Source organism: Saccostrea cucullata, unplaced genomic scaffold (genome assembly GCF_032062105.1).
Source record: "Saccostrea cucullata isolate Sc308-1 unplaced genomic scaffold, CSIRO_AGI_Scuc_v1 ctg593, whole genome shotgun sequence".
Classification (NCBI taxonomy): domain Eukaryota; kingdom Metazoa; phylum Mollusca; class Bivalvia; order Ostreida; family Ostreidae; genus Saccostrea; species Saccostrea cuccullata.
The window spans coordinates 54,108-78,279 of record NW_026927738.1 but is presented as its reverse complement, the minus strand read 5'-3'; the positions used below and the strand labels follow the sequence as shown (position 1 = coordinate 78,279).

General features: G+C 30.5%; 1 protein-coding gene and 1 pseudogene across 4 annotated transcripts in view; one reads left to right on the top strand and one right to left on the bottom strand.

Annotated features, from left to right (window-relative positions):
• Positions 1–845: 845 nt before the first annotated feature.
• On the top strand, positions 846–2,549 carry LOC134275413 (uncharacterized; annotated as a pseudogene).
• An 8,066-nt stretch (positions 2,550–10,615) lies between these two features.
• The window catches only part of LOC134275415 (ankyrin repeat domain-containing protein SOWAHC-like), a 29,344-nt gene continuing 15,787 nt past the window's right edge, over positions 10,616–24,172 (bottom strand). For 2 of the 4 annotated variants that reach the window (XM_062757695.1, XM_062757698.1), the window contains 10 exons: positions 23,458–23,517; positions 23,119–23,220; positions 22,792–22,803; positions 20,893–20,965; positions 20,136–20,216; positions 19,689–19,727; positions 13,378–13,413; positions 12,253–12,494; positions 11,435–11,550; positions 10,616–11,087 (listed from right to left, as the gene is read on the bottom strand). In XM_062757695.1, the coding sequence (XP_062613679.1) occupies positions 11,033–11,087; positions 11,435–11,550; positions 12,253–12,494; positions 13,378–13,413; positions 19,689–19,727; positions 20,136–20,216; positions 20,893–20,965; positions 22,792–22,803; positions 23,119–23,220; positions 23,458–23,517 (816 nt within the window). In that variant the 3' untranslated portion in view covers positions 10,616–11,032. Of the gene's footprint in view, positions 11,088–11,434; positions 11,551–12,252; positions 12,495–13,377; positions 13,414–19,688; positions 19,728–20,135; positions 20,217–20,892; positions 20,966–22,791; positions 22,804–23,106; positions 23,221–23,457; positions 23,518–24,172 lie in introns of all 4 variants that reach the window. The other 2 variants (XM_062757696.1, XM_062757697.1) reach the window with 2 other exon arrangements.

Below are 24,172 nucleotides of genomic sequence, written 5' to 3'. Positions count from 1 at the left end.
ATTTCTTCAAAAATTGGTAATTTATACTGCTTTAATTTATTTTGCATAAGCCCAAACCTTTGATCCAAAATAAAGTAATGCATAATGAAAGAACTGTTTCAAAAGATTATAATCCATGTTTTGTTTTTGATCGAGGTATGGGCTCATATTAAAAGTGGATCAAACCCTAAGGCAAAGATAAAAAGTCAATAATATTTATACCCACAAAAAAGTCTTATCAAAATAACACACACGTGAAGTATGAAAGTCCTAGCTCCAACTGTTAAAAAGTTACTGTCAAGGTTGAAGTGTGGTATTTTTTGTAAAAGTTTGTCAAGTTCCATGGTCAAAGTCAAGAAGTCAAATTTGGTGGTGCCCTAAGAAAGGTCTGCTCACAAGGAATACGTCTTTGAAATATTAATGCCATAGCCCCACCCACTAAAAGTTATGGACAAGGTTAAGGTTTTTGCGGACAAACAGACAGCTAGACAGTCGCACCAGAAAATTTGTTTTTGGGGGCCTAACAATGTATGAGAAAAATGAGATGCCGATGGAGAGCTTCAAAGTTTTAACCTTTACTCATTTCCATCGGAGTTGTTAGGAATCTTTTTCGTTCCAGCAGCTGCACCTTATGCTACACAGAACCTCGGTTAATACGTTCTCACCCGAAGGACCGGTCTCCACGTCCCAAATTTAAAGTTGGTATCGAACCTTTGACGTAAGGATCGACTCATTACAAACCAAATCTACAACAGACGCATTTACCACATCGCCACGCGAACGACGACTACTATTTGTAGATACATGTAAATATGATAAGGTATATGATAAAAAATTCAGGAATGTTAACAGAGAATTTGGTCAAGATGAACTCAATCGTGTTTGGAATAATCGTATTTACACTTCTCAATGTCCTTTCCTTCCTGTTTGGACATAGATGTACAATTCTTCCACAAGGGTATGCAGTTTGAATCTTTTTGATAAATGATTAAATCCCGTACAGGCCACTTTTCTGAGGTGTATTCGAATAGATTTCTTCCACTGCTATGTGGAATATGTGGACAGTAAGGATACTTATCTCTGTAACTTTAGATATTAACAATACAAGATGATTATTTATTTAAAATCTTGCGCTTTGAGATTATAACTTTGAACCTGCTCTCTCACAAAGAGGCTTATGAAATCTTAAAAAAAATTTAGAGTCGGTGTAGTGATAGAAAAGTTATTGTAAGATTCCTGTTGATGAATTATAAAAAACAATAAGGGGTAAATAGAAAATAAACCATAATACTTACAAGTATTCATAATGCATATTTTTATTGATAAATAGAAAATATGTCAGAAAGACACTAGTATACTAGTAGCTTAGGGCATGTCGAACATTGTAATGTTCGATCTTAAATTTTACATGTGTATTGTATAAACCGGACTCATCAACAAGATTGTTGTTTTGAAAACTGTGTCTTGCGCTTTGAGATTATAACTTTGAACCTGCTCTCTCACAAAGAGGCTTATGAAATCTTAAAAAAAATTTAGAGTCGGTGTAGTGATAGAAAAGTTATTGTAAGATTCCTGTTGATGAATTATAAAAAACAATAAGGGGTAAATAGAAAATAAACCATAATACTTACAAGTATTCATAATGCATATTTTTTTTGATAAATAGAAAATATGTCAGAAAGACACTAGTATACTAGTAGCTTAGGGCATGTCGAACATTGTAATGTTCGATCTTAAATTTTACATGTGTATTGTATAAACCGGACTCATCAACAAGATTGTTGTTTTGAAAACTGTGTCTAATTTTGTTTGAAGATTTATACCTGATGGAGAACATCGTGAATACCAAGCTTCGGATGGGTGTAAAAATGGCACTATAGACTGGAACTACCCAAAGGAATACATAATAGTGAAGTTTAAGAAGGAGAGTCATAACAAGTTTTCTGTCTGCATTGGCGAAAATATAGGTGGTGACATGTTCCCTCTTTATGATATCTCAGGACAAGGACGACATGCAATTCCAGCAGGTATGAAATGAATCGTATCCATAACCCTTCTCTTTTTCTTTCTTTATAGTTTTGTTTTCTTTTTTTGCTTAGTCCAGCATCAGGTCTATTTTTGAAGTTAAATTAATTAATAATACTGTTGAAGTACTTTTTCCACGTGGTCTTAATTTACACTATGTACGCGATCACAAATTTTCCGCGGAAATTTGTCTCATCGTACTTAAAATGCATGAAAGGCTAATAGTGAGAGTCTAAGAAATCTGCGTAATTTTTTACCTGCGGATTAAACAGAAATACACATGTAGCGATTCCGCGGACCCGTTGAAAAAAGTACGTTTACAGTAATTGCATGAGAAGGTTATCAAAAATGCAAATCTAATGGATACTTATTTTATGTATAACTAAATACAGCATGTTTGACATAAATTATGAGCATTGTTCTTTTTGTGTTACAGGAACCTGGCCATCTATCAATTCTCAACATGGGGGTGTTTCAATTGAAATTCTTATGCTCCAGAAATGTAGACCTATATGGGAGCCGTTGATTATTCTATTCAGATGTAACACATTTTAACTGGATTTTTACAAACTAATGTGCTTTTATGATTATTTCAAAATGAATTAAGTTTTGGGGGTTTTTAAGATAAAGAAATGTCGATAAATTCATACATGTGAACTGTTGACAGAAACAACCCAAAACTCTCACTTTTTCTTATTTCTTCATTTAATTAGAAAATTTAAATTCATGAATATAATGCAAGTAAAATACTTCCAGAAATGAAAAAAAAAATCTTTATCGGCTGGAAATCATTAAATACAATGAGAGTTTACAGTGGGAGCAAAACAAAGGAAGTCCCCCTGCATGTATTATAATATGATAATTTGATTTGTCCGTTGAACAGTAATATGGTCAATCTTATAATCATTTCTATCTATGATTATTAAAGGAAATTGCTACTTTAAGCATGCTTTTCCGGAGAAGATTTGCACCTATCAAATAGCGAATAAAAATGACCTCCCGAGTAGTATTCTCTACGCTATGAAAACCAATAAGGCGTATGTTATAGAGGAAATCAGAAGCAGATGTGCTGCCTTCGTGGTATTTGTTTCTAATAAAGAGAATTATATAACTAATATAAACATACTGTGAAATCACAAATTTTCTAGGGGGGTTAAATTTCGTTGTTTTCGAGGTATGAAAAGACCCACGAATTCATGTCCACCACGAAATGTAAAATGTTGCATAACTCAACAATTCTTTAAAAAAACGCTATTAATACAGTTCGTGTCGACTATCATAATCATTACATTCATTCAAAAACTAAAAGAAACCAATTGCGCAATTTGGGATTTTGGGCCATTTACCCATGCCTAGTATAGCCAGGTCTTGAAAAATAAACACTCTGATGAATTCCATGCAAAGGAGAATCAAGGCTGTGACAGATGCGCGGGGGAGACATTGAGGACATTGTGAGTTTTCGATTTTCACTTTTGGGTGGTATCATCATATGAGTTTCAATAACTAATGAATTATAAGTCAAAATCAGATGGGATTTCGGTTACATTTTCTATAAAGATGATTTTAAAATTTAGATAGCAATACTGAAAAAAATTAAAAAGAAGAGAAATTTAATTCACCTCGAAAGTTTACCCTGTGTTTCTTTTTCCTTTCAGTATAGAATCAAACTATAACAATCAAGTTGTAATTTGAAAAATAAAATGTCTGATTTTTTCTTTAAAGAATTAAAAAAAAAACAACTACATGTAGTGCTTACATGACTTAATTATTATATAATAATAATAATAATTATTATTATTATTATTTAAGAAGCATTCTTCTATTGACCAGATCTGAATTAAGAGAGCTTTATAGATGCTTAGATGTGGTTTTCTTTTATAAAAGGGCATTGAATTTTTTAGTTCTTAAACAGGAAACTGCAATAATTACGATTGCAAAAATAGAACTTCAGTTTCTGAAAAGAATATAAACAGACAAGTCATTTTTCCGGTTGTAAATTAAGACTTATTAATCATGAAATTCATCTTTTGTTAAGGTTTATGACTTTGTTTATTGACATGTATGAAAAATATCCACTCAGAACTTTATTTAGTCTTTACCGTCAATTGAATAAGATGTAATGCAATTCAGTTTGTATGCAGAAAACTTTGCCTTATCGTTTCCTGACATATATTTCTATTCTTCTCAATTAATTTCTAGACATAACAGAAAATAAGACTAATTGAAAATAGAGCTTATATATTACAAGTAGTTCAGAGCTGATGCCAATCTCCGCGATTGCCTTTGGAAGAAGGTTATTTGTATTTAAGAAATACAGCATCTTACATAAAGCTCAGAATAAGGATAAATTCTCTCTTTCCTCATACTCTAATGCTGTTGATGCAGATTCTTTTACTCCCTGTATAGAAAAATAGAAATCGACCTCTATTTTTTTTTTTTTTGATCTGAAACATACCGTATGATTAGAATTTTTAGCGAGGATTTAATTTTGGCATTATTAGCGAGGGTGCTGAGATCGGTAAAATTGAATATCGCTAAAATTAATTGCATTTCATTTGCAATTGCTTATTTAGTGAACAATTTGAAATCGCTAAAATTACATCTTGCTGAAAATAAATGCTAATTTTTAAGGTCGAATCGCTAAATTTGCGTCTCGCTGAAATTTCCTTTTATACGGTACTTTGTGTTTATCATAGCAAAACATGGACACCGTCATTCTTCTACAATATTAAAGGGCATCCATCTGCTATATTAAAGGGTATCCATTAAAGGGTATCGCAACTCCTCCTCTGCCACTAAATGAAATTTAAATTAAATTTGGACACTTGGCCAGCGAAGATGATGATACATGTACTTTCGCAGATTCTTAATATGCAATGCTATTGTGCACCTCTTATTCTACTTTATGATCAGTCAATTATTTCGGGACTCCCAGACAAAACATGGATGTTGCTATCATAATCATACATGAGGCTTGCGGTATCATTTAGTGAGCTCAATGCACAAAGTACCTCTAGTACAGTACCCGCATCGTTATTCTTTACAATTCTATCGTGTCCTATCGTGCGTGTATCCTATCGTATCGTGCATGTATCCTATCGTATCGTGTTTTCCGTTTATCAGGTTTTGCGTTTTCTATCGTCTTTTCCGTTTATCGTGTTTTGCGTTTATCGTGTAGATCGTTTATCAGGTTCTATCGTGTATCGTGTTTTGCGTTTATCATGTATATTCGGAAACCCTCGCTTTTTATCTTTACTTTAGAAAGAAACTACTGAGCTATTCCGAGTTTCTTTTTCGTTTTGTTAACTAAAATAAGATTACTTCAACCGAAAAAGAGAAATGAAAGTTTTATCCCTTTGTTTTTCATCATTAAAAGAAATATTAAGCGTAGAAGAAAAAGAATGAATAAATAAATAACGTAGTTCTTGAATAAATTAATTGATTAATTAATCAATAATAAAATAAATAAATAAAATAATTATTTCATAGTCAAGCAGAGAGTGTTTATCAAATGTTAAACAGTAACTCTATTTTCGGAAATGAATGAAATTATAATCGGTCGCCTTTTTTTTTTTTTTTAATTTTTTTTTTTATCGAATTGTATGATTTATTTTGTCAAAATTAAATATTATCAATATGATTTTCTTAAATAAATCAGAGTAACTTGAGAAAGAATTTTTGTAAGCTACGGTGTATATAGGTCCCTGGGTGTATGCATACTCAAAAAGCAAATAAATAAATAATAAGCAGGGGACTGATATGTATCTTTTTTTAAAAATATATATTCTTTTTTTCCTTGTTTATCGTCTGATTATATTAGTTATATGTTTACGCTTCTGATCTGCATGTGTGCATAATTATTTAAAGTCTTTATGTTACAAAAATAATAAAGCATAAGACATTGATCAAGATGATTTTAACATCGATGTTGGCAGTATGCGTTCAATTTTTTAATTTTTTTTTATCACTTTTTAGTTAGCTACTTATAAATTCCTTGATGAATGTCTAAATTTTAAAAAAATCAAAATTAAAAAATGTAATGCATGAAAATATTCTACCATATTTATTACACCTTGGTTGTTACTATAAAATAGAAGTTTTTCTTTAATTTTATCTGGCGTTAGATAATCTAAAAATAATATATACAGGGAAAAACATGATGTTTTTTTAAAGCTTACCTTTTCGACGTGGAAATAAACTGAAAATATAATCCATCGGGATGTCAAAAATCAAAATAAATCGAAGACCTTTCCTTACCAGAAAACTGACACGTATGTGTAGCTCTCTAATTAGCTCACCTTCCTGTGCGGTCAACCACCCTCTCCCCCTTCTCCCCTAACTGACACCTCGGCCCGTGTGTGTGACCACCGTCAACATACCTGTACTGATTTCTCACCTGGGGTCAATTAGTAACCTCGAATATTATTGGTTCTAATGAAACGCATCTACTTATTTTCGGGATTTTGTTCCTAACTTGTTTGAAAAAACTTATCAAAGATTTAATTCAAAATATATTAAATAATTGTACAATTAATGGATTAAAAAAATCATCTCATCGCTTGAATGTTAAATAAAAATTCAAATAAATCAATTTAATGAAATGAACTCCCTAAACTCAATCCGCAGATTTCTTTCATTTCGTACAATGTTTCCATCATGTTTATGTAAATTAGTCTTTTAATAAAACTTTAAAAAGAAATACTGCACTTATGGTACATGCACTTTCGGATCATCGGGTTTTCTACGTAATACGGACAAAATTAATTCTAGGAAACAATTTCATTGATCGTAGAAACGGATGAAATAGTTCTAACATTGTAAACTATGAAAATTAGCTCGCATTATTTTTTTTTACGGTATCTTACTATAAAAATAAAACAAAAGAAGTCGTCTGATTCCGCCGTTACCATGCAAGACTATAATAATTACACCAAATCAATTAATAGTATTAATCGATTAATTCCTTACGTATATTACTTTATTTAAGAATTTAATATTATATTTGGCTATTTGGTTAGATCTTGTTTATCTCATTTTAAATTGGTTACGGACTTTCAAAGTCCCGCCCTTCAAATATGCCTCAAATGAGATTACCGGGTCAGTCTAAAACGATTTTTAAGGTTTAATAATTCATTTGCCGAATTAAACCTATTTTTTGTTATTATTAGAAACAGTACATACAGAGTTTAATAGCAATGATTTATAATTATTTAGTCGGAAAAGTTGCATTTCACTCTTTGAATATTTGTTAATTAATTTTTCTGTTTTGTGTTGTAAAGAAAAAAGTATTTAACCATTCAATATTCATTAATAAATACGAGGTTTTAAGTATCCGATATATAAATGTTTAAATAAACATAAGCCCTAGCTTAGTGTAAACGTACATGTACATATGCAGTTGTAGCAGATTCATATTCTCATGACACAGTTTACATGTATTAATGCAGAGCGCCATTATTTAAACAATTATTTAGATTTCTATTCAGGGAATTAATTTTCTTGAACTGTTTAATTCTTGATAGATCTATTATGTTAAATCTATTTTGTTAAAGCCGATTTCTTGGAACCTTTCTTTCGGCCGGTCTTCTACTTGTATTTTTTTTTCTAAGATATTTTAATATTTTATTGCGATTTTGGATACATCGCAGATTGTAAGCTTTAAACATTAAATACAAATATTTAATTTATTGCGTAAATTCCTTCCCTGAAATAACTTGGTACTGGTAGATAAATTCATTAGATAGAAAATTAATATGTATATTTTTTCATAAATAATAAATCTATTTATAGATTTTCAAAATTCACACCCTTGAGAAGAAATAAAAAAAAAAAAATACAGTCTCCATTTCATAATAATCCCTTTAATCACTGTCAATTTTTGTTTATATAAATAAACAACTTTTGTAAAATTACCACAGAGATCTCAAGTTCTTTTTATAATAATTAAATTCACTTTATAGTTTAGATTTGAAGCTTTGCAAGTATTTAGATTAAAATATTGCGGAAACTAAACAAAATAATCTTTTCGTCTTGTCAAAAAACGTTCCGCATTTTGAAACAATCTTATCAGGTTTTGCGTTTATCCTATCGTGAAGATCGTTTATCAGGTCTATCGTGTTTTGCGTTTATCGTGTTTTGCGTGTATCGTGTTTTGCGTTTATCGTGTTTTGCGTTTATCCTATCGTGCGTGTATCCTGTCCTATCGTGCGTGTATCCTATCGTATCGTGCGTGTATCCTATCGTATCGTGTATCCTGTAAAGAATAACGATGCGGGTACTGTATTTCATTTCATATGGCCACCCCTTTGATGGTAAACATCAATTTTTAATGTGCATATCTATGGCACACCAAATTCACAAAAATGAGCTAAACATAGTTTTACAGTCGATAAACTAGGTATATCAGTTGTAAACTATAGTTTACGGACTGTAAACTATAGTTAACAATGTTAATCTATATTTTACATCCGTAAACCATAGTTAACGCGATAATCTATGTTTCACAACCGTAAAATATACTTAACACTGAAAACAATCATTTGCGATTGCAGAACAGATTATCTGATAAATACAGTTTCACGATTTGTAAACTATAGTTTACAAACCGTTAACTATAGTTAACGATCTGATAAATATAGTTTCATGAATTGTGAATCTATGATTAACAACTCTTAACTATAGTTTACGATTGTAAACTATAGTTTACAAACGTGAATCTATGTTTATCAACAAAATCTATTGTTAACAGATAAACTTAGATTATCATTCGTAAACTATAGTTAACAACCGTTAAATATAGTTTTACAGATGAAAACTATACTTAACGAATCGTTAACTATACTTAACGAATCGTTAACTATAGTTTACGGTTTGTAAACTATAGTTTACAGTCGATAAACCTAGTTTATCAAATGTGAAACTAGGTTTATCTCATTTTTGTGAATTTGGCGTGCCAAACATATCAACCATGCTACTGAAATTATAATTTGCATTGTGCTCTATCACTAGGCTTGCTGTATAGGAGAGGCACAATTAGGCACAAAGATCATTCAGAGGTCTTGCTCTATTCTCTTACACCATCAGCCTGACCTCCTCAATACTAATACGGAATGAGGCAGCAAAGGCAGAAAAAGACATTCCACACTATATAGGATTGCTGTATAGGAGTGGCACAATGAGGCACAAGGATCCTTCAGAGAAAGTTTTAATTTTTTTCTCTATTCTCTTACACTAACAACTGGGGGCGGTCATTTTGTAGAAAAAGGCAATCCTACCTATATTTTTCGTTAAAATTTTGATTCATTTTAAGAATATATTTCTTTCTCATTGTCATCTCCTTTTAATTAATTTAATAAAAGAAATAAAAATCTGAATCCCACCCCGCCTTCCAATTATTGATTGTCAGTTTGGTATGTTTTAGTTTTCAGTTTGATGTGTTTTTATATTATTGAATTTCACTGGCCTTTAATTTCATACGTTTCAATACGGAGTCCAATAAACTTTCAAGTCCTATACTTGTACTTCTTGGCCCTCGTAAGATCTAAATCACAATGTACTATTTGCAAGATAAGACTTTTATCAACTAACGATCATTTGTACAAATTTTTCAAATGAAAACGAAATAAGACTTTATCCTGTATCAATAAAGTTTTCAACTTTCATAACGTACCTACAATGCCATGTTAGTTCACGTATTCCATAAATCAATTCTTTGAACAACAGTGTGCGTTAAAATGTCATAAACAAGATGTTCAAAAATCTTCTTCAGCAAAAATATTTTGCTTGCTCATACTTTTTTGTAAAGTAAAGCATTTCAAAAATAGATTTTGAATTGCAAACTTCATCGTATCCATCTCTTTGGAATGGAACTACCTGTGGTATTTGATGCACCTCAAAAGTTAAATTATAATAACTTTAAAGAGGTGTTTATATTTTACTACATTATCCTTTGGAACTAACTGTAGTAATTATAATGAACATACATGTAACATCTCAAAAGTTAATAACCTTTTGTAGGTGTATTTATATTTGACTACTTTCTGGAGAGCTTAAGTTTTGAAATGATTACAGATGTGATTTTAAAAATGTAAACTTGAATTTCATGTACATAAATTGAGCTTTAGAAATCATTTATAAGTTTATTTAACGATGGTTTTAATTTCGGGATCAATGCATTTCTCATTACTAAATATTTGCTTTTTATTTACGTTCATTTAAACGGATTAAAAAACCCGCATTCCATTGCCATGTTGGGGGTCATGCGAAAAAAAGTCTATCAAAGTGCATAAACTTGACGAGTTATGTAAATAACAAATTTCAAAAATCAAGATCTCCAGGTTTAAGTAACATGAATATTGTCTATAAAGCTGACAATGTTTATGTAAATAGGACATGGGATAAGCGAAACTCGAGCGAGTTATTTCGGGACGACATCAGTGAAGAAAAGCATAAAATTCAAGAATAAACACCCGAAGTTAGCCTAAAAAAAGATGGTGGCATAAATCATATTAAGGATTTTACAATACTGTAGTTCTCTGGTTTACCTGTCTGATTTTTCTCAACTGGAGAGCTACATGTAGAGTTCTGCAGCTATATAATAAAATAATAATCATGTTATTCATAGTTATTTTTATTGTCAACAATCAGTAAAAAACAAACTAACAAGTAACAATGACAAATATATAAATAATGAAAATATTTTGCTTTGAATGCCTGTGTCTAGGCTGATGTTTGAATTTGTATATACTGTTTATATATAGATACATGTTTACAACGATTTCATGTACATATCAAAAATAGACATTCACACATGTTTCTAATCATAATGAAATATTATATCATCCACGAATTTACTAACAAAATTTCATCAATATTGCACAGAATATGGATCAAAATTATTTTGTAACAAAAATGTCATCATGCTCGTGTAAACTTGCAAACCGTATTGAACATGTTGAAAGCAAAATATATGTAATGCCATATTGCTTATAAATGATACTTATACGATAAAACAGATGTCAGATTGTTTTCATATATAAGTCTTTGGTAATCTTCCACTGTTAAGAGTCGGTTCTGATATAGTTCTGAAACACGAAACAATAACATTTTTACATGTAGAATTCGTATTAAAACAAGTCATGTTCCATTCTTCAACTTTTTAAAATAATTAAGCAAATCATACATTTAAAATAAATTGCCTATGTATTAAGTTTTTTTTAAAAAAAACATTAAAATGCCCATATATTATTTAAATGCAACTGTTTCTTCGATTTCTCCTAGACGAACATTCCTATTTTTAAAACCATAATTTTTTAAATGATAAACTTGACAATATCAAATAAAACTCTTCTAAACAATTTTAATTGTATAGGGGCAAATGCACCATTTTTATTAGATTTTCTTCATTTTGCTATTTGTATTCAACAGGTACCTAGTCATATCTTCAGTAGCGAGATTTCCATCACTGCCTGATTGAGCTTCACGCCTCTTCCTTACAGGTGCAGATGGGGGAGGCATTAATTCCCTGTCCACTGACCGACTTGCAAACTGTTAAAAGAAAAAAAAATATTTCAAAAAAAGACTTCATACTCCAAAAAAAAAAAATCATTATGTTTTGGGGGTCCCTGTTTGCTTTGTTCCTATCTTGCATTGTTTTACGGACTTTTGATCTTGAAAATAGTTCCTTATATCCATATGTTTCATCATTAATTAAGAAATAAGGTATCATTTTTTGAGTTTTATTGAGATGTAAAACGGGTAGGTCACGTGATCAAATCCCATAAAGCCCGAAGGGCTTTATGGAAGATTTGATCATGTGTCAACCCGTTTTACATCTCAATAAAACTCAAAAAATGATACCTTATTACTTATATTTACATTTGTGACTTATTCATACTTTATATTTGCCTGATTGTTACTTTTAACGTGTGAAATGCGTTAATTTTTCAAACCCAACGGCATGTACGTAATCTACTAAACGCGCGTCGACCCTTTATGACGTCACAGAGAAATTACGTGGAACGTTTATCCAAACGCACATCTATGACCTCTTGACCCCAAACCTGTATTTACACAGTTATAAAAACGCTTGCCTTCAGTAGTGTTATGTAAAGGAAAACATTTGCAAATGTAAATATATCTAATTAAAATAAGACTTCTTAGATCCGCGCCATATACACTCTGCATACAGCGCGGATCTAAGAAGTCTGAATTAGATTGTTATATCATTAGGTTTCTGGCCATATTTACCGTTTCCCTTCGCTGGGGACTTGGGGAGGATTTTCCACTACCTGTTGGGGTAGAGTTTGGACTTCGAGAACGAGAGTGGCGGTTACGAATTAGATCATCAGCTGATCCTGCCCACGTGGTTCTAAACATGGCCTTGACCCCAGAAGATGAACCCTGGATGAGACTACTTATAGCTTTCACCTGTTTGCTTCTTCTAAAAGAAGCACTCCTTGTAAAAGAATCGTCCAAAGATCGAACAGAGCCTAAAGGCAGTTAAAGAAAAATATTAATCTCTTTGTAAGAAACATGTTATTAAATGACAAATATAAAGTTTAAGAAAGTACAATGTATTTAGTTGGCCTACAACATAAAGAAATATACCAGAATATCTAAACTAACTTTGCTGGACTTACCTCTACATGTAATTAATAAAGCATTCGACCCAAACCCATCAAACATTATTGGAAACACTTAACATTTTTCAAACCAATAAAACATTACTTGAAACACTTAAAAATTTTCATAAAAAATCTTTGGAAACTTGATCGTGTAAAACTATAGGAATTATCTCAGTTTTAAATCCTGATCTTCTTGATAGATCATTTCAACATTTATTAACATTAGACCGATTTTTTTTAATTAAAAAATTATGATGTTTATTTAAGAAATAAGGTATCATTTTTTGAGTTTTATTGAGATGTAAAACGGGTTGGTCACGTGATCAAATCCCATAAAGCCCGAAGGGCTTTATGGAAGATTTGATCATGTGTCAACCCGTTTTACATCTCAATAAAACTCAAAAAATGATACCTTATTACTTATATTTACATTTGTGACTTATTTATACTTTGTATTTGCCTGATTGTTACTTTTAACGTGTGAAATGCGTTAATTTTTCAAACCCAACGGCATGTATGTAATCCACCAAACGCGCGTCGACCCTTTATGACGTCACAGAGAAATTACATGGAACGTTTATCCAAACGCACATCTATGACCTCTTGACCCCAAACCTGTATTTACACAGTTATAAAAACGCTTGCCTTCAGTAGTGTTATGTAAAGGAAAACATTTGCAAATGTAAATATACGTGTATGTTTTGTTAAATAAACCCTTATTAATGAAGTAAAGATCAATGCATCTTACCTAGTGACGATCCCAATTTTCTTGACAATAACAATTCTGGAAGTAAAATATTTGAAATTTACCTGATTATTCTATTAAATTATAATTTTAAATATGGCCATATGGTATTATTAGCAAATAAAAATATTGATTCCTTACCTGCATCCTTGGTAAGTTGCATATTTATGTTAAATTACATGAATAAATCAATTTTTACTTTTATTTTAACATAAATCATAAATATCATTTAATGTGCAATCAATTAAATATAACTCTCCACTAATTTAACTTTAACTATTTTTATTTGCATAATATAGGTAAAAAAAACACTAACAAATTGATGCCATGCTTTTTGGAAGTACATACAATAGAGATAGCTTGAGGAAAGGAGAAGAGAAATAAATAAGAAGCTTGGTAAAAATATGAATTTTCAGAGGCGTGCACTGCAATTACCAGCTCCATGTACGGTTTGACCATAAAGATTGCACAAACTAAGCATTCAGTGACTTTCTTTGAATTCTTCTGAGAAATGCATTGAATACTTTTTTTTTTAAATCGTAGTCGGACTTAAAACTTTAAATACATTTATCTTATGATTTCCAACTAAGTCCTCTTCTGATTCCACTTTCCAATCAGTATATCATAAACTGAATCTGAGTAAATGCGATATATGAAAAAGCAAAATGTTAATCCCCACAGCCATCTCAAATCTATCTGAAACAAATATTTCTAAGACAATTTGCAATGAAAATATGAAATTTTAAAACGAACAAAAATATGTCGAAATCTTTAAACCTAGAAACTACCTAAGAAATAACAAAGGCCGATGACTGTTAATTGAACAAGAACAACGCACTAATGAGGATTTCGAAAACAAGGTGACAAACGGCTGAAAATGATGTGCACATAAACACACGTAGAAGGGTGAACACACACAAAAACCTGTATTAAACAAAGTTCATATGAAACAAATAGCATCCATGCTAAGCTAAACCTACATCTAGAAAAAAAAATTCACAACATACTCCAAAGCAGTAAAAATAATAATACAGATGTAAATTGAAATGGAACGATGAATTCATCTCAAATGATTCTTCCATAAAGGAGCTTTTAAATAGTCTTTGTTAAATAAAAATAGCTATTCTTGAGACCAATCACCCAAAGCCGTTTGCTTGTTTCACCATTAAGTTCCTAAAAAATTTTTTGTACTATTGAAAATGAGAAGGTTAATTGGTATGATATAAAATGATCAATACATGAACAAACCCCTGAGCTAAACTAATTCGAGGTCAACTCGCAAAATTTAAAACAATTTGAAAATGACAATTGATTACGTTTTCTCATCATATAAAAACGACAAAATATGATTAACACGATGCAAAACATACATTAAAAAAATAATAATGAAATAGTGATATTCTTTCATTTACAAATATATTTGATGAATATCTGGTCATACTTACTTCACGTGTTGAAAAAGAAAATATTGATTAGAAATCGAAACGACAATTATATTTATTTTTCATTCATCAACGTGAAATAAACAACTGGTAATTCATGGACCCCATAAGGTCAGGAAAACATATCCAGCAATCCACAGCTCATTATATGAAAGAAACTGAAATTACCATGCTTGGGATCAAGAAGCACATAAGGTGTTAATATAGCAAAGAATTTTTTGGCATCATTTCATAATTCTCAATTGAAAACAAATAAAATATTACATTTTTTATTCTCTAAAGCTCATTAAATCACATAAAATAATTGTTCCTTAACACATTCATTATCTAAAAACTTAAAGAAAACAGTTTTTCACGGATCGTGTACAAAAATATAAATGGGGAATGCCTTTTTCTGCCTTAACTGCCTCATTCCTTATTAGTATTGAGGAGTTCAGGCTGTTAGTGTAAGAGAATAGAGAAAGACCTCCTCTGAAGGATCCTTGTGCCTCATTGTGCCTCTCCTATACAGTGAGCCTAGTGATAGAGCGCAATACAAATTATAATCTCAATATAGACTTTTAAAAAAAATTTAATTATTCTTTTCATCAAAAGAGTAGCTATATTGAAAAGAAATATAAATAATTGTTACTTAATTCCTACGAAAAAGGATTTGTAATACATTAAAATAAATATAATTGCACTAAGTAAAGTATTTTTTGTAAAGTACCTGACAATTTTCTTCCGGTAAAAAATATAAAAAATTAAACAGTTTTTTTTAATTCCTTTCAAAACATACCAAACTGTAACATGAATTATGAATTCTTCCTTATAAAAATACCAAACTGTGACATGAATTATGAATTCTTCCTTATAAAAATACCAAACTGTAACATGAATTATGAATTCTTCCTTATAAAAATTATCTTCTACAATTTCCAATTTTTAACTGTCAAGATGATTAATATTCTATATTATGAATAACATCATAACTAACAAAACCTGTGATTTTTTCTAAAGATCATGAGCATTTTCATGCCAAGTGATGTCCACAAATTGAAATTACAATTGTAACAACATTTGTAGCGAAACCTAGTGCTTATACAATTAACATAAACGTGTCAAAAATCTTGTAATCCCACATATTTTGTTCTTTTAATCCAACAAAATATTTCTTACATAATTAAAAAATAATTAGTCACAAGCAAACTTGTAAATATTATTTCAACAGTTAATTCCTCCTCAGTTTCTTGTTTATAACAAATAAACAATACACTTATTTCATATATCAAAAATTCCTTGTCCACAATGATCAGATATTTTACAACAGCAAATAAGGACCCAGCGATAATAAATGGAATGTCATCTTTCTTAGTGTCCGTGCATCATCCATATTTCAAAACTTAACCCATCAAACTTAAAGACAATGGATATATATTTCAGAAGTCAAACACACTCTGCAATTTTGGTTTTTATACTGTTCTCTTTTTGGCATATTGATTTTACAAAGCAGAATTCCTGCAGCCTACTTAAAATTAATATAATACCAAAACATAAATACCAATTTTAAAGTAAGCAGCGTAATCTAACTTACACAATTAAAGACGTGCCACTTATATTCAAATAATGAAGATAAAGATTCCCTTTATAGTTTACATATACGTTACAAAGCAAAGGGGAAATAATGAAATTAAAAATTTCTTAAATCAAGAACCAAAAGACCAAATATATTTTCACAAGGTTGATCGATTTATGAACCATTAGAAAAAGCATCTTGAAATAAATAAGCTCAACTATATTTTCAAAATAAATAAGTACTGATATATAAAAAGGATGTACAGCTGTATATCTGTAATTCGGTATATCACTCAAAGTAACTCCACTCGCCCTTTATCAACTTTTGATAAGTATTTAAGGTAATTCTAAAAATGAAACACCTTACTATTATAAAGTATATTTAGGATTCCACACTAGATAGGCTAAGCTTTCTTTATAACAATTTCTATTAAAGTACACACCACACTACATGATTAACTAGTCAAATATTGTTCATCTCAAACAAATGAATTTTTCATAGTGATAATATCAACTTAAGTACAAAGATCTCAATGATTTTTCCAATTTATGTACAAGTTTATCCCTTAGTGCAATGTACCTTCTACCTGAGATGTATTTAAGCTGAACAAAGTTAACAACAAGGTTAACACAGGACTCATAGAATTTAGCTTTTTAGTTAGGCTAACGTATGGCAAGGACGACCAGAGAAAAAAAAAAAAAGACGGACGGACTGGAGTGCCACATAGTTAGTACATCCCGTCTTCAGACGGATGTATGAAAAAGATTATTTTTTCAATTCTACAAACATCTCTTTCTATAAATTCGTCCTTTACAGATACCCCCTAATAAAATTATGAAATCTTATGCACATATGTATACAAAAAATTTAAAATATATATATATATATATATATATATATATATATATATATATATATATATATATATATATATATAAAAAATGCAAAAAAATATCATTAACTGAACATCAAGATAAATAAATTTAATACTGAAAATCACTTTTTATTTGCGAAAACTTTATTTTCGCAAAATTACGGAATGCAAACGCCTCACAAAAATAAAAACATTTATAAAATAATGACATAGCAAAAATAAGGTGTCACGAAAATTTTGTGATTTACAGTATAAAATCAAATCAGAAAAACAACATGGTATGGAAAGTTTATAATATTTCTGTTTTTATATAAGTTGGAAATTTAACTTCTTTTAAAACTAGAATTTCGATTTTGGTGGTTGCCTAAAAAATTTACTTTTTAAGGCTCAAAATGAAAACGAGTATGTTCGTAAAAATTCGCAGAAAAATTTTAAGCTTGTTAGCTCACCTGAGCTGAAAGCTCAAGTGAGCTTTTCTGATCACATTTTGTCCGGCGTCCGTCTGTCTGTCCGTCTGTCTGTCTGTCTGTCCGTCTGTCCGTCTGTCTGTAAACTTTTCACATTTTCGACTTCTTCTCAAGAACCGCTAGGCCAATTTCAACCAAACTTGCCACAAAGTATCCTTGGGTAAAGGGGATTCAGGTTTGTTCAAATGAAGGGCCACGCCCTCATTCAAGGGGAGATAATTGGGAATTAAAGAAAATATGGTGGCATATTTAAAAAATCTTCTTCTCAAGAACCACTGTGCCAGGAAAGATGAAACTTATGGGGAAACATCCTCAGGTAGTGTAGATTCAAGTTTGTTCAAATCATGACCCCCGGGGGTAGGGCGGGGCCAAAATGGCCGACCAAAGTTTAACATAGAAATATATAGGAAAATTCTTTAAAAATCTTCTTCTCAAGAATGTCAAAGCCATAATTCATCGTATTTATATGGAAGCATGCTCAGGTAGTGTAGATTCAAGTTTGTTCAAATCATGACCCCCGGGGGTAGGGCGGGGCCAAAATGGCCGACCAAAGTTTTACATAAAAATATATAGGAAAATTCTTTAAAATCTTCTTCTTAAGAATGACAAAGCCATAATTCATCATATTTATATGGAAGCATGCTCAGGTAGTGTAGATTCAAGTTTGATCAAATCATGACCCCCAGGGGTAGGGCGGGGCCAAAATGGCCGACCAAGTTTTTATATAGAAATATATAGGAAAATTCTTTAAAAATCTTCTTCTCAAGAATGACAAAGCCATAATTCATCATATTTATATGGAAGCATGCTCAGGTAGTTTAGATTCAAGTTTGTTCAAATCCTGACCCCCGGGGGTAGGGCGGGGCCAAAATGGCCGACCAAAGTTTTACATAAAAATATATAGGAAAATTCTTTAAAAATCTTCTTCTTAAGAATGACAAAGCCATAATTCATCATATTTATATGGAAGCATGCTCAGGTAGTGTAGATTCAAGTTTGATCAAATCATGACCCCCAGGGGTAGGGCGGGGCCAAAATGGCCGACCAAGTTTTTATATAGAAATATATAGGAAAATTCTTTAAAAATCTTCTTCTCAAGAATGACAAAGCCATAATTCATCATATTTATATGGAAGCATGCTCAGGTAGTTTAGATTCAAGTTTGTTCAAATCCTGACCCCCGGGGGTAGGGCGGGGCCAAAATGGCCGACCAAAGTTTAACATAGAAATATATAGGAAAATTCTTTAAAAATAATCTTATCAAAAATGTTAAATCCATAATTCATCATATTTATATGGAAGCATGCTCAAGTAGTGTAGATTCAATTTTTTTCAAATCATGACCCCCAGGGGTAGGGCAGGGCCAAAATGGCCGGCCAAAGTTTTTAAAGATATATATAGGAAAATTCTTTAACAATCATTTTCTAAAAAATAGCAAATCCATGACTGGTCATGGGACTACTTTTGGATTTAAACTTTACAATACAAAGCTATTTTGTACTTTTTCCTACCCTTAGTGCTCAGGTGAGCGATGTGGCCCATGGGCCTCTTGTTTTTATATTTATTTAATACTTCAAATAAATTTATCTTAAGATAGAACAAAGACAGTTAGATAACTTCTTCAACAATTCAATAGAATCATGAAACAAAATTAATTAAAATTCTTATCAGAGGAAAAAAACCCATTTCTGCAAGTTAGCAATTCATCTCCCTTTTTTTAAACAAAAATATTTTAATGAAAAGTCTCTAAATCTGATTAACATAAGAGAAAACGGAAACCAAAAAATAAAGGGAAAAAGCCATGCTGACAAAGTGCTGCTAGTTGCAGAGTTCTCTAGACTACAGATTAGTAATTTTCAATATCAAATGCCAAACCTGATTATGTGTTCTAAGCTAACATGGTTCAATTCCAAAGACCATTGCTTCATACATTTATGTACACATAGAAAACTTGATCAAAATGCTCTGAGACCTACCTCCCATTGCGATTACATTAATGTCATTTCCAAATAAACCTGTATAAATTAATAACAGTGGACAAAAATATTTTGAAAAAACATCCCTTTTGTGCACTCTAAGCAATAAATTAGGGGACATAAATAATACACAACCACAAAACAAAAATACGACAATCCTAACTTACTATCACAATAATGGAAATATCAACTTTTTCTTAAAAACATATTAAACATGTAAGCAATTTTAATTTAATACAAGTCATCAAGTATAACTAGCACCTTCCGCTGTCTCGTTCATGGACAAATGAACGATTTGAAGAGAGTTTCTTAAGGACGTTCTATCTTTTCCGGAGACGTTTATATTTAGAGAGTTTCGTAATGCCGCTTTCTGGACTTCCGGACAGGCTGTAAAAGAACCGCTATCAACAGTATCAGAGTAGGACGAAAGAGAGGCTAAATGCTTACGTTGAGCTTTAGTAGAGGCAGTATTTCTTAAATACTGTTTTGCTTTCTTTCCACTGTAATCACGGAGATTGGCATCAGCTTCTAAAAAAAAATATAACCAGCTTTTATGTCTCTTCTGTCTCTGTTTTATGCTCTGTCAAAATCGTAAAATTATTTCAACAGTATATTTATAAAGCGAAGGCTGAATTTGCTGTTAGAGCATCGTCTCTTAAAATGAATACGTGAATTTCAACAGGTAAAGTGTAGGTTGGTTGTTAAATAAAGTCTAGGAAAACAATACAAAATGCTTCTCCGATGAAGTCAAGCGATGCTTAAATCCTTGTTAAGCCACTGCTAAAGTGCAATTTATTATGTTTATTTTATCTATGCAGTTCAGTGCCTTTTGATCTTTACTTTGTTTTGCACACCTACGCATGCAACCTTTATCTATTCCTCATTCTGCAGATCTCCCTTTAAAAATTCTGCTTTCAAATAGCATTTTGTTTTCTGAAATAAATGCTTCCTGTGAAATACTAAAAAGGAATGTTTTCCCAGTATTTCTTTTTTTGATTTCTTAACCAAAACTCGAAAATTTGCTAGATGAATCATTATAAAGTACCTGTATTATTATTGTCAGTCATACATATACAGTTTTAAAAACGTTTTTTTTCTAAAGAATTTATCTCTGGGTTTACCTCTAAATGATTTTGAAACATTATGTTATATTTGTGCATTTTAACTGAAGGAAAAGTGCAAACATCTGTGAGCAAAAACTTACTGTACGTTGAGACTAGAAGTTCTATTATGTCCTCATGTCCATGCATGGCAGCAAGATGTAATGCAGTGTAACCCTGTTTTAAGAGGATGGCTCATATAAGTTGAGGTAAATACTACTTCATAATAAAATCTGGACTTGAAAAAGCTTGTAAGTTTACTTACCCCCTATTTATTTTTTCCGCATTTTATGAAAAGAAAAAAAAATCATATTTAAGGATAAATAATAATGAAACATTTTAAAATAAAATTAGAAGGCATGGAACATTGTATCATATCTTTTTTTAAAAGTACTATTTTAAATTACAGTTCACAAAGATAAAATATCTTGACAGATTTTTTTTAAATCTGTTGAACGATATTTTTCCATTAGAAATCCACAATTAATTCTGAATTGATTCAGCATTTTTCTTGAATTTTAACAGAGTGACTGAAAACATTATCAAGCCCACATCCTAAACAATATGTAATAATGCTAATAAGTTAATAATAAGACATGAATGCCCCCTCGTTTCCCAATTGTTATTGTTCAATATCGTTGTATTTAATTGCATGTACATATGAAAATCTACATGTCTTCCAAATGAACTAATTCCAATTGAAAGTGACTGAATTTCACGATGTGAATAACACATATCGTATACTTTTGATCACATTTAAAAATTCTACTTCATAAATAAATGAAGCTTTCTTACTTTGATTTTACTGAAATAATGATTTCTAGTGTCCTTTGTCAAAAAAGGTATACATCTTCTAAGTGATACTTACATTCTGTAGAAAGCGTAAAAAAGAAAATATATTTTATTAATATTTTAATGCAATGACAAAAACAAATCAAATATAAATTTTAAAAATTGAGTTACAGTACAAATTAAATGAATATGAATCTATTCAATTACCGTTCTCTTATTGACGTCCACTCCACGTTGACTAGCCAATAATTTTATCACCTCGGGTTTTCCATGCTTTGCTGCCCAATGTAATGCAGTCTGTTTTAGCAAAAACGATAAATGTAAGAATTTTTAGTAATCTTTATTTAAATAATTCAAAATATCAATTTTTAATGGAATAAATAAATTCCTTCTTGAAACGTAGTTTTAGTGGCTGGACTTCGATGTACACCACCTAACATAGTATATTTATAGTTAATTAGCTTTTTGTGATTAAGGAAATAAATTAGTTAAAACAAATGACAAAAATGAGGAAAAGCATGTTATATACATGTTTTATTTCTTTTTGATATTAAAATATGCATGGGGAAAATTACATACATGTATATGAATCAAATCAAGCCTTTAAACAACACAAACTTTAAAAATATTAGAGGATGTAGACACTTGTTTAACTCTCAGGGGGTTAGGGTGGGTTGTATGAGATGATATTGAATAAATGTTCCTTTTTCATTGATTCCTTTGGTGAAAAACACGTTATTTTCCAAAGAATGTAGTCTTAACTCTCTTCGTTTTCCAAAAAAATAAAACGTTACATTAAAAAAATTAAATATTTAACATGCCATTGTTTGATTTTAACCAATTCATTTCTTAATAGTCATACAACAAAATAAAACAAAACTGTACATAGTTACTTACATACTATATCCCAGATGTTCCAAAAAATGGTGGAAGATATAAAAAAAGAAGAAAGAATAAAAGATTATTAAAGCTCTATTATAATTCTATTTTCTTTGACGAAATAAAACTCTATCAGTTACACAATTTCAATAGAATATCTTCATATATGAATGATATACTTACGCCCTGGATAACAATACATGAAAATAAAAATCAAAAAAAAAAAATTATGCAAAAGTCTTGTAATGTAAATACATTTTAATTTTATTGAACTGTAAGCAATTATTTTGGAATAGGATATTACAAACAAAAAAGGAGAAAGAAATACTTACACTTGTAAATTCCTGAAAAAAAAAACACATTCACCATGATGAATAAACTTCAAATTACTTTTCCAATGAAAAATCTAAATACATATAGATCATGATAAAACACCTTCAAATGACTTTTCCTTAAATTATAAAAATACAAACAAATCTTGAAAAAAACATTCATGTTTTTCATTAAATTCAAACACAAATAAACTAGGATAAAACAACTCCAAATGACTTTTTTCTGTCGACATACATATAAGTAAGAAATAATAAGGCTGCATTCTCTTCAAAGCTTTAAATCAACTAGTTAATGATATTTCCCCTTCATAACACCATAACACCAACCTTCACGTTGACTAAAGTTGGATTCTTGGTCAACATTCTGTGAATTGGATGATACTCTGACGTGGAGCTGACCACAATCCATTCTTTCTCCTCAGAATCCAACTAAATCCAAATAAATTCGTACATGTATCATGAAAAGGTGATTCACATAAAGGTATTTGTGAGCTTAATTCTTTTTGTCTTTTGAATGCATTTCTCCGCTTCCATTCCCAATTCAACTAACCATAGTCTTTGGATTTTGTTTATTTAGCAAGGTAATGAAGAAGTAACAATTTCAGATGATTATTAAGTTCTTTTTTCTTTTTATTTCTTCAGTAATTTACTTGCTTTATTACCTACCGAAACATAACAACTTCCAGACGAATTTGATTCGTCATCGGGATCACCTTTCTCATTTGGCTAAAACATACAAATAAACGTCAAACAACAAACATCCAAACAAACTAGCATTGAAATCATTTTTAAAATTAATTCCAAGGTCAATAAGTCAAGTCTTCCACTTACAAAAAATGTTATAACTCAGTAAGAGAAAGCATTTTATAAAACAGAGACGCGCAGTTCCTATCAGAAGAAATTCATTGACAAATTCTCAAAATATCTCTATGCATGGTATATAAAGTTAGGCAATTTAAAGCATAAAGCATTTAATAAATATTATACATAAAGCATATTTTTATAAATACGTATTCATTTCCGTCGGTTTACACTGCAATTATTTATTCACCATTGTATAGTAACAAAAATAAACTTTAATCAAATATGAAATGTATGCATTTTAATGGTCATCCATTAACTTATTATAATTAAATACACTTAAACAAAAAAAGGGAAATCAAAGGAGAATTTGTGGTATGCAGTAGACAGTGTTCATGTCCTTATCATATTTATGACAAAACCGTATTAATATCAACAAAAATGTTTTTAAAATCAAAATTTAAGGCAAAAATATATCTCGCTGGAATGATTAGTAAATTGGCAAAAAGTTAATCGTGCATTGACATGCATTTTTAAAAAGGAAAATAAATCCTATCTATAAAGTCAGATTAAATTCACT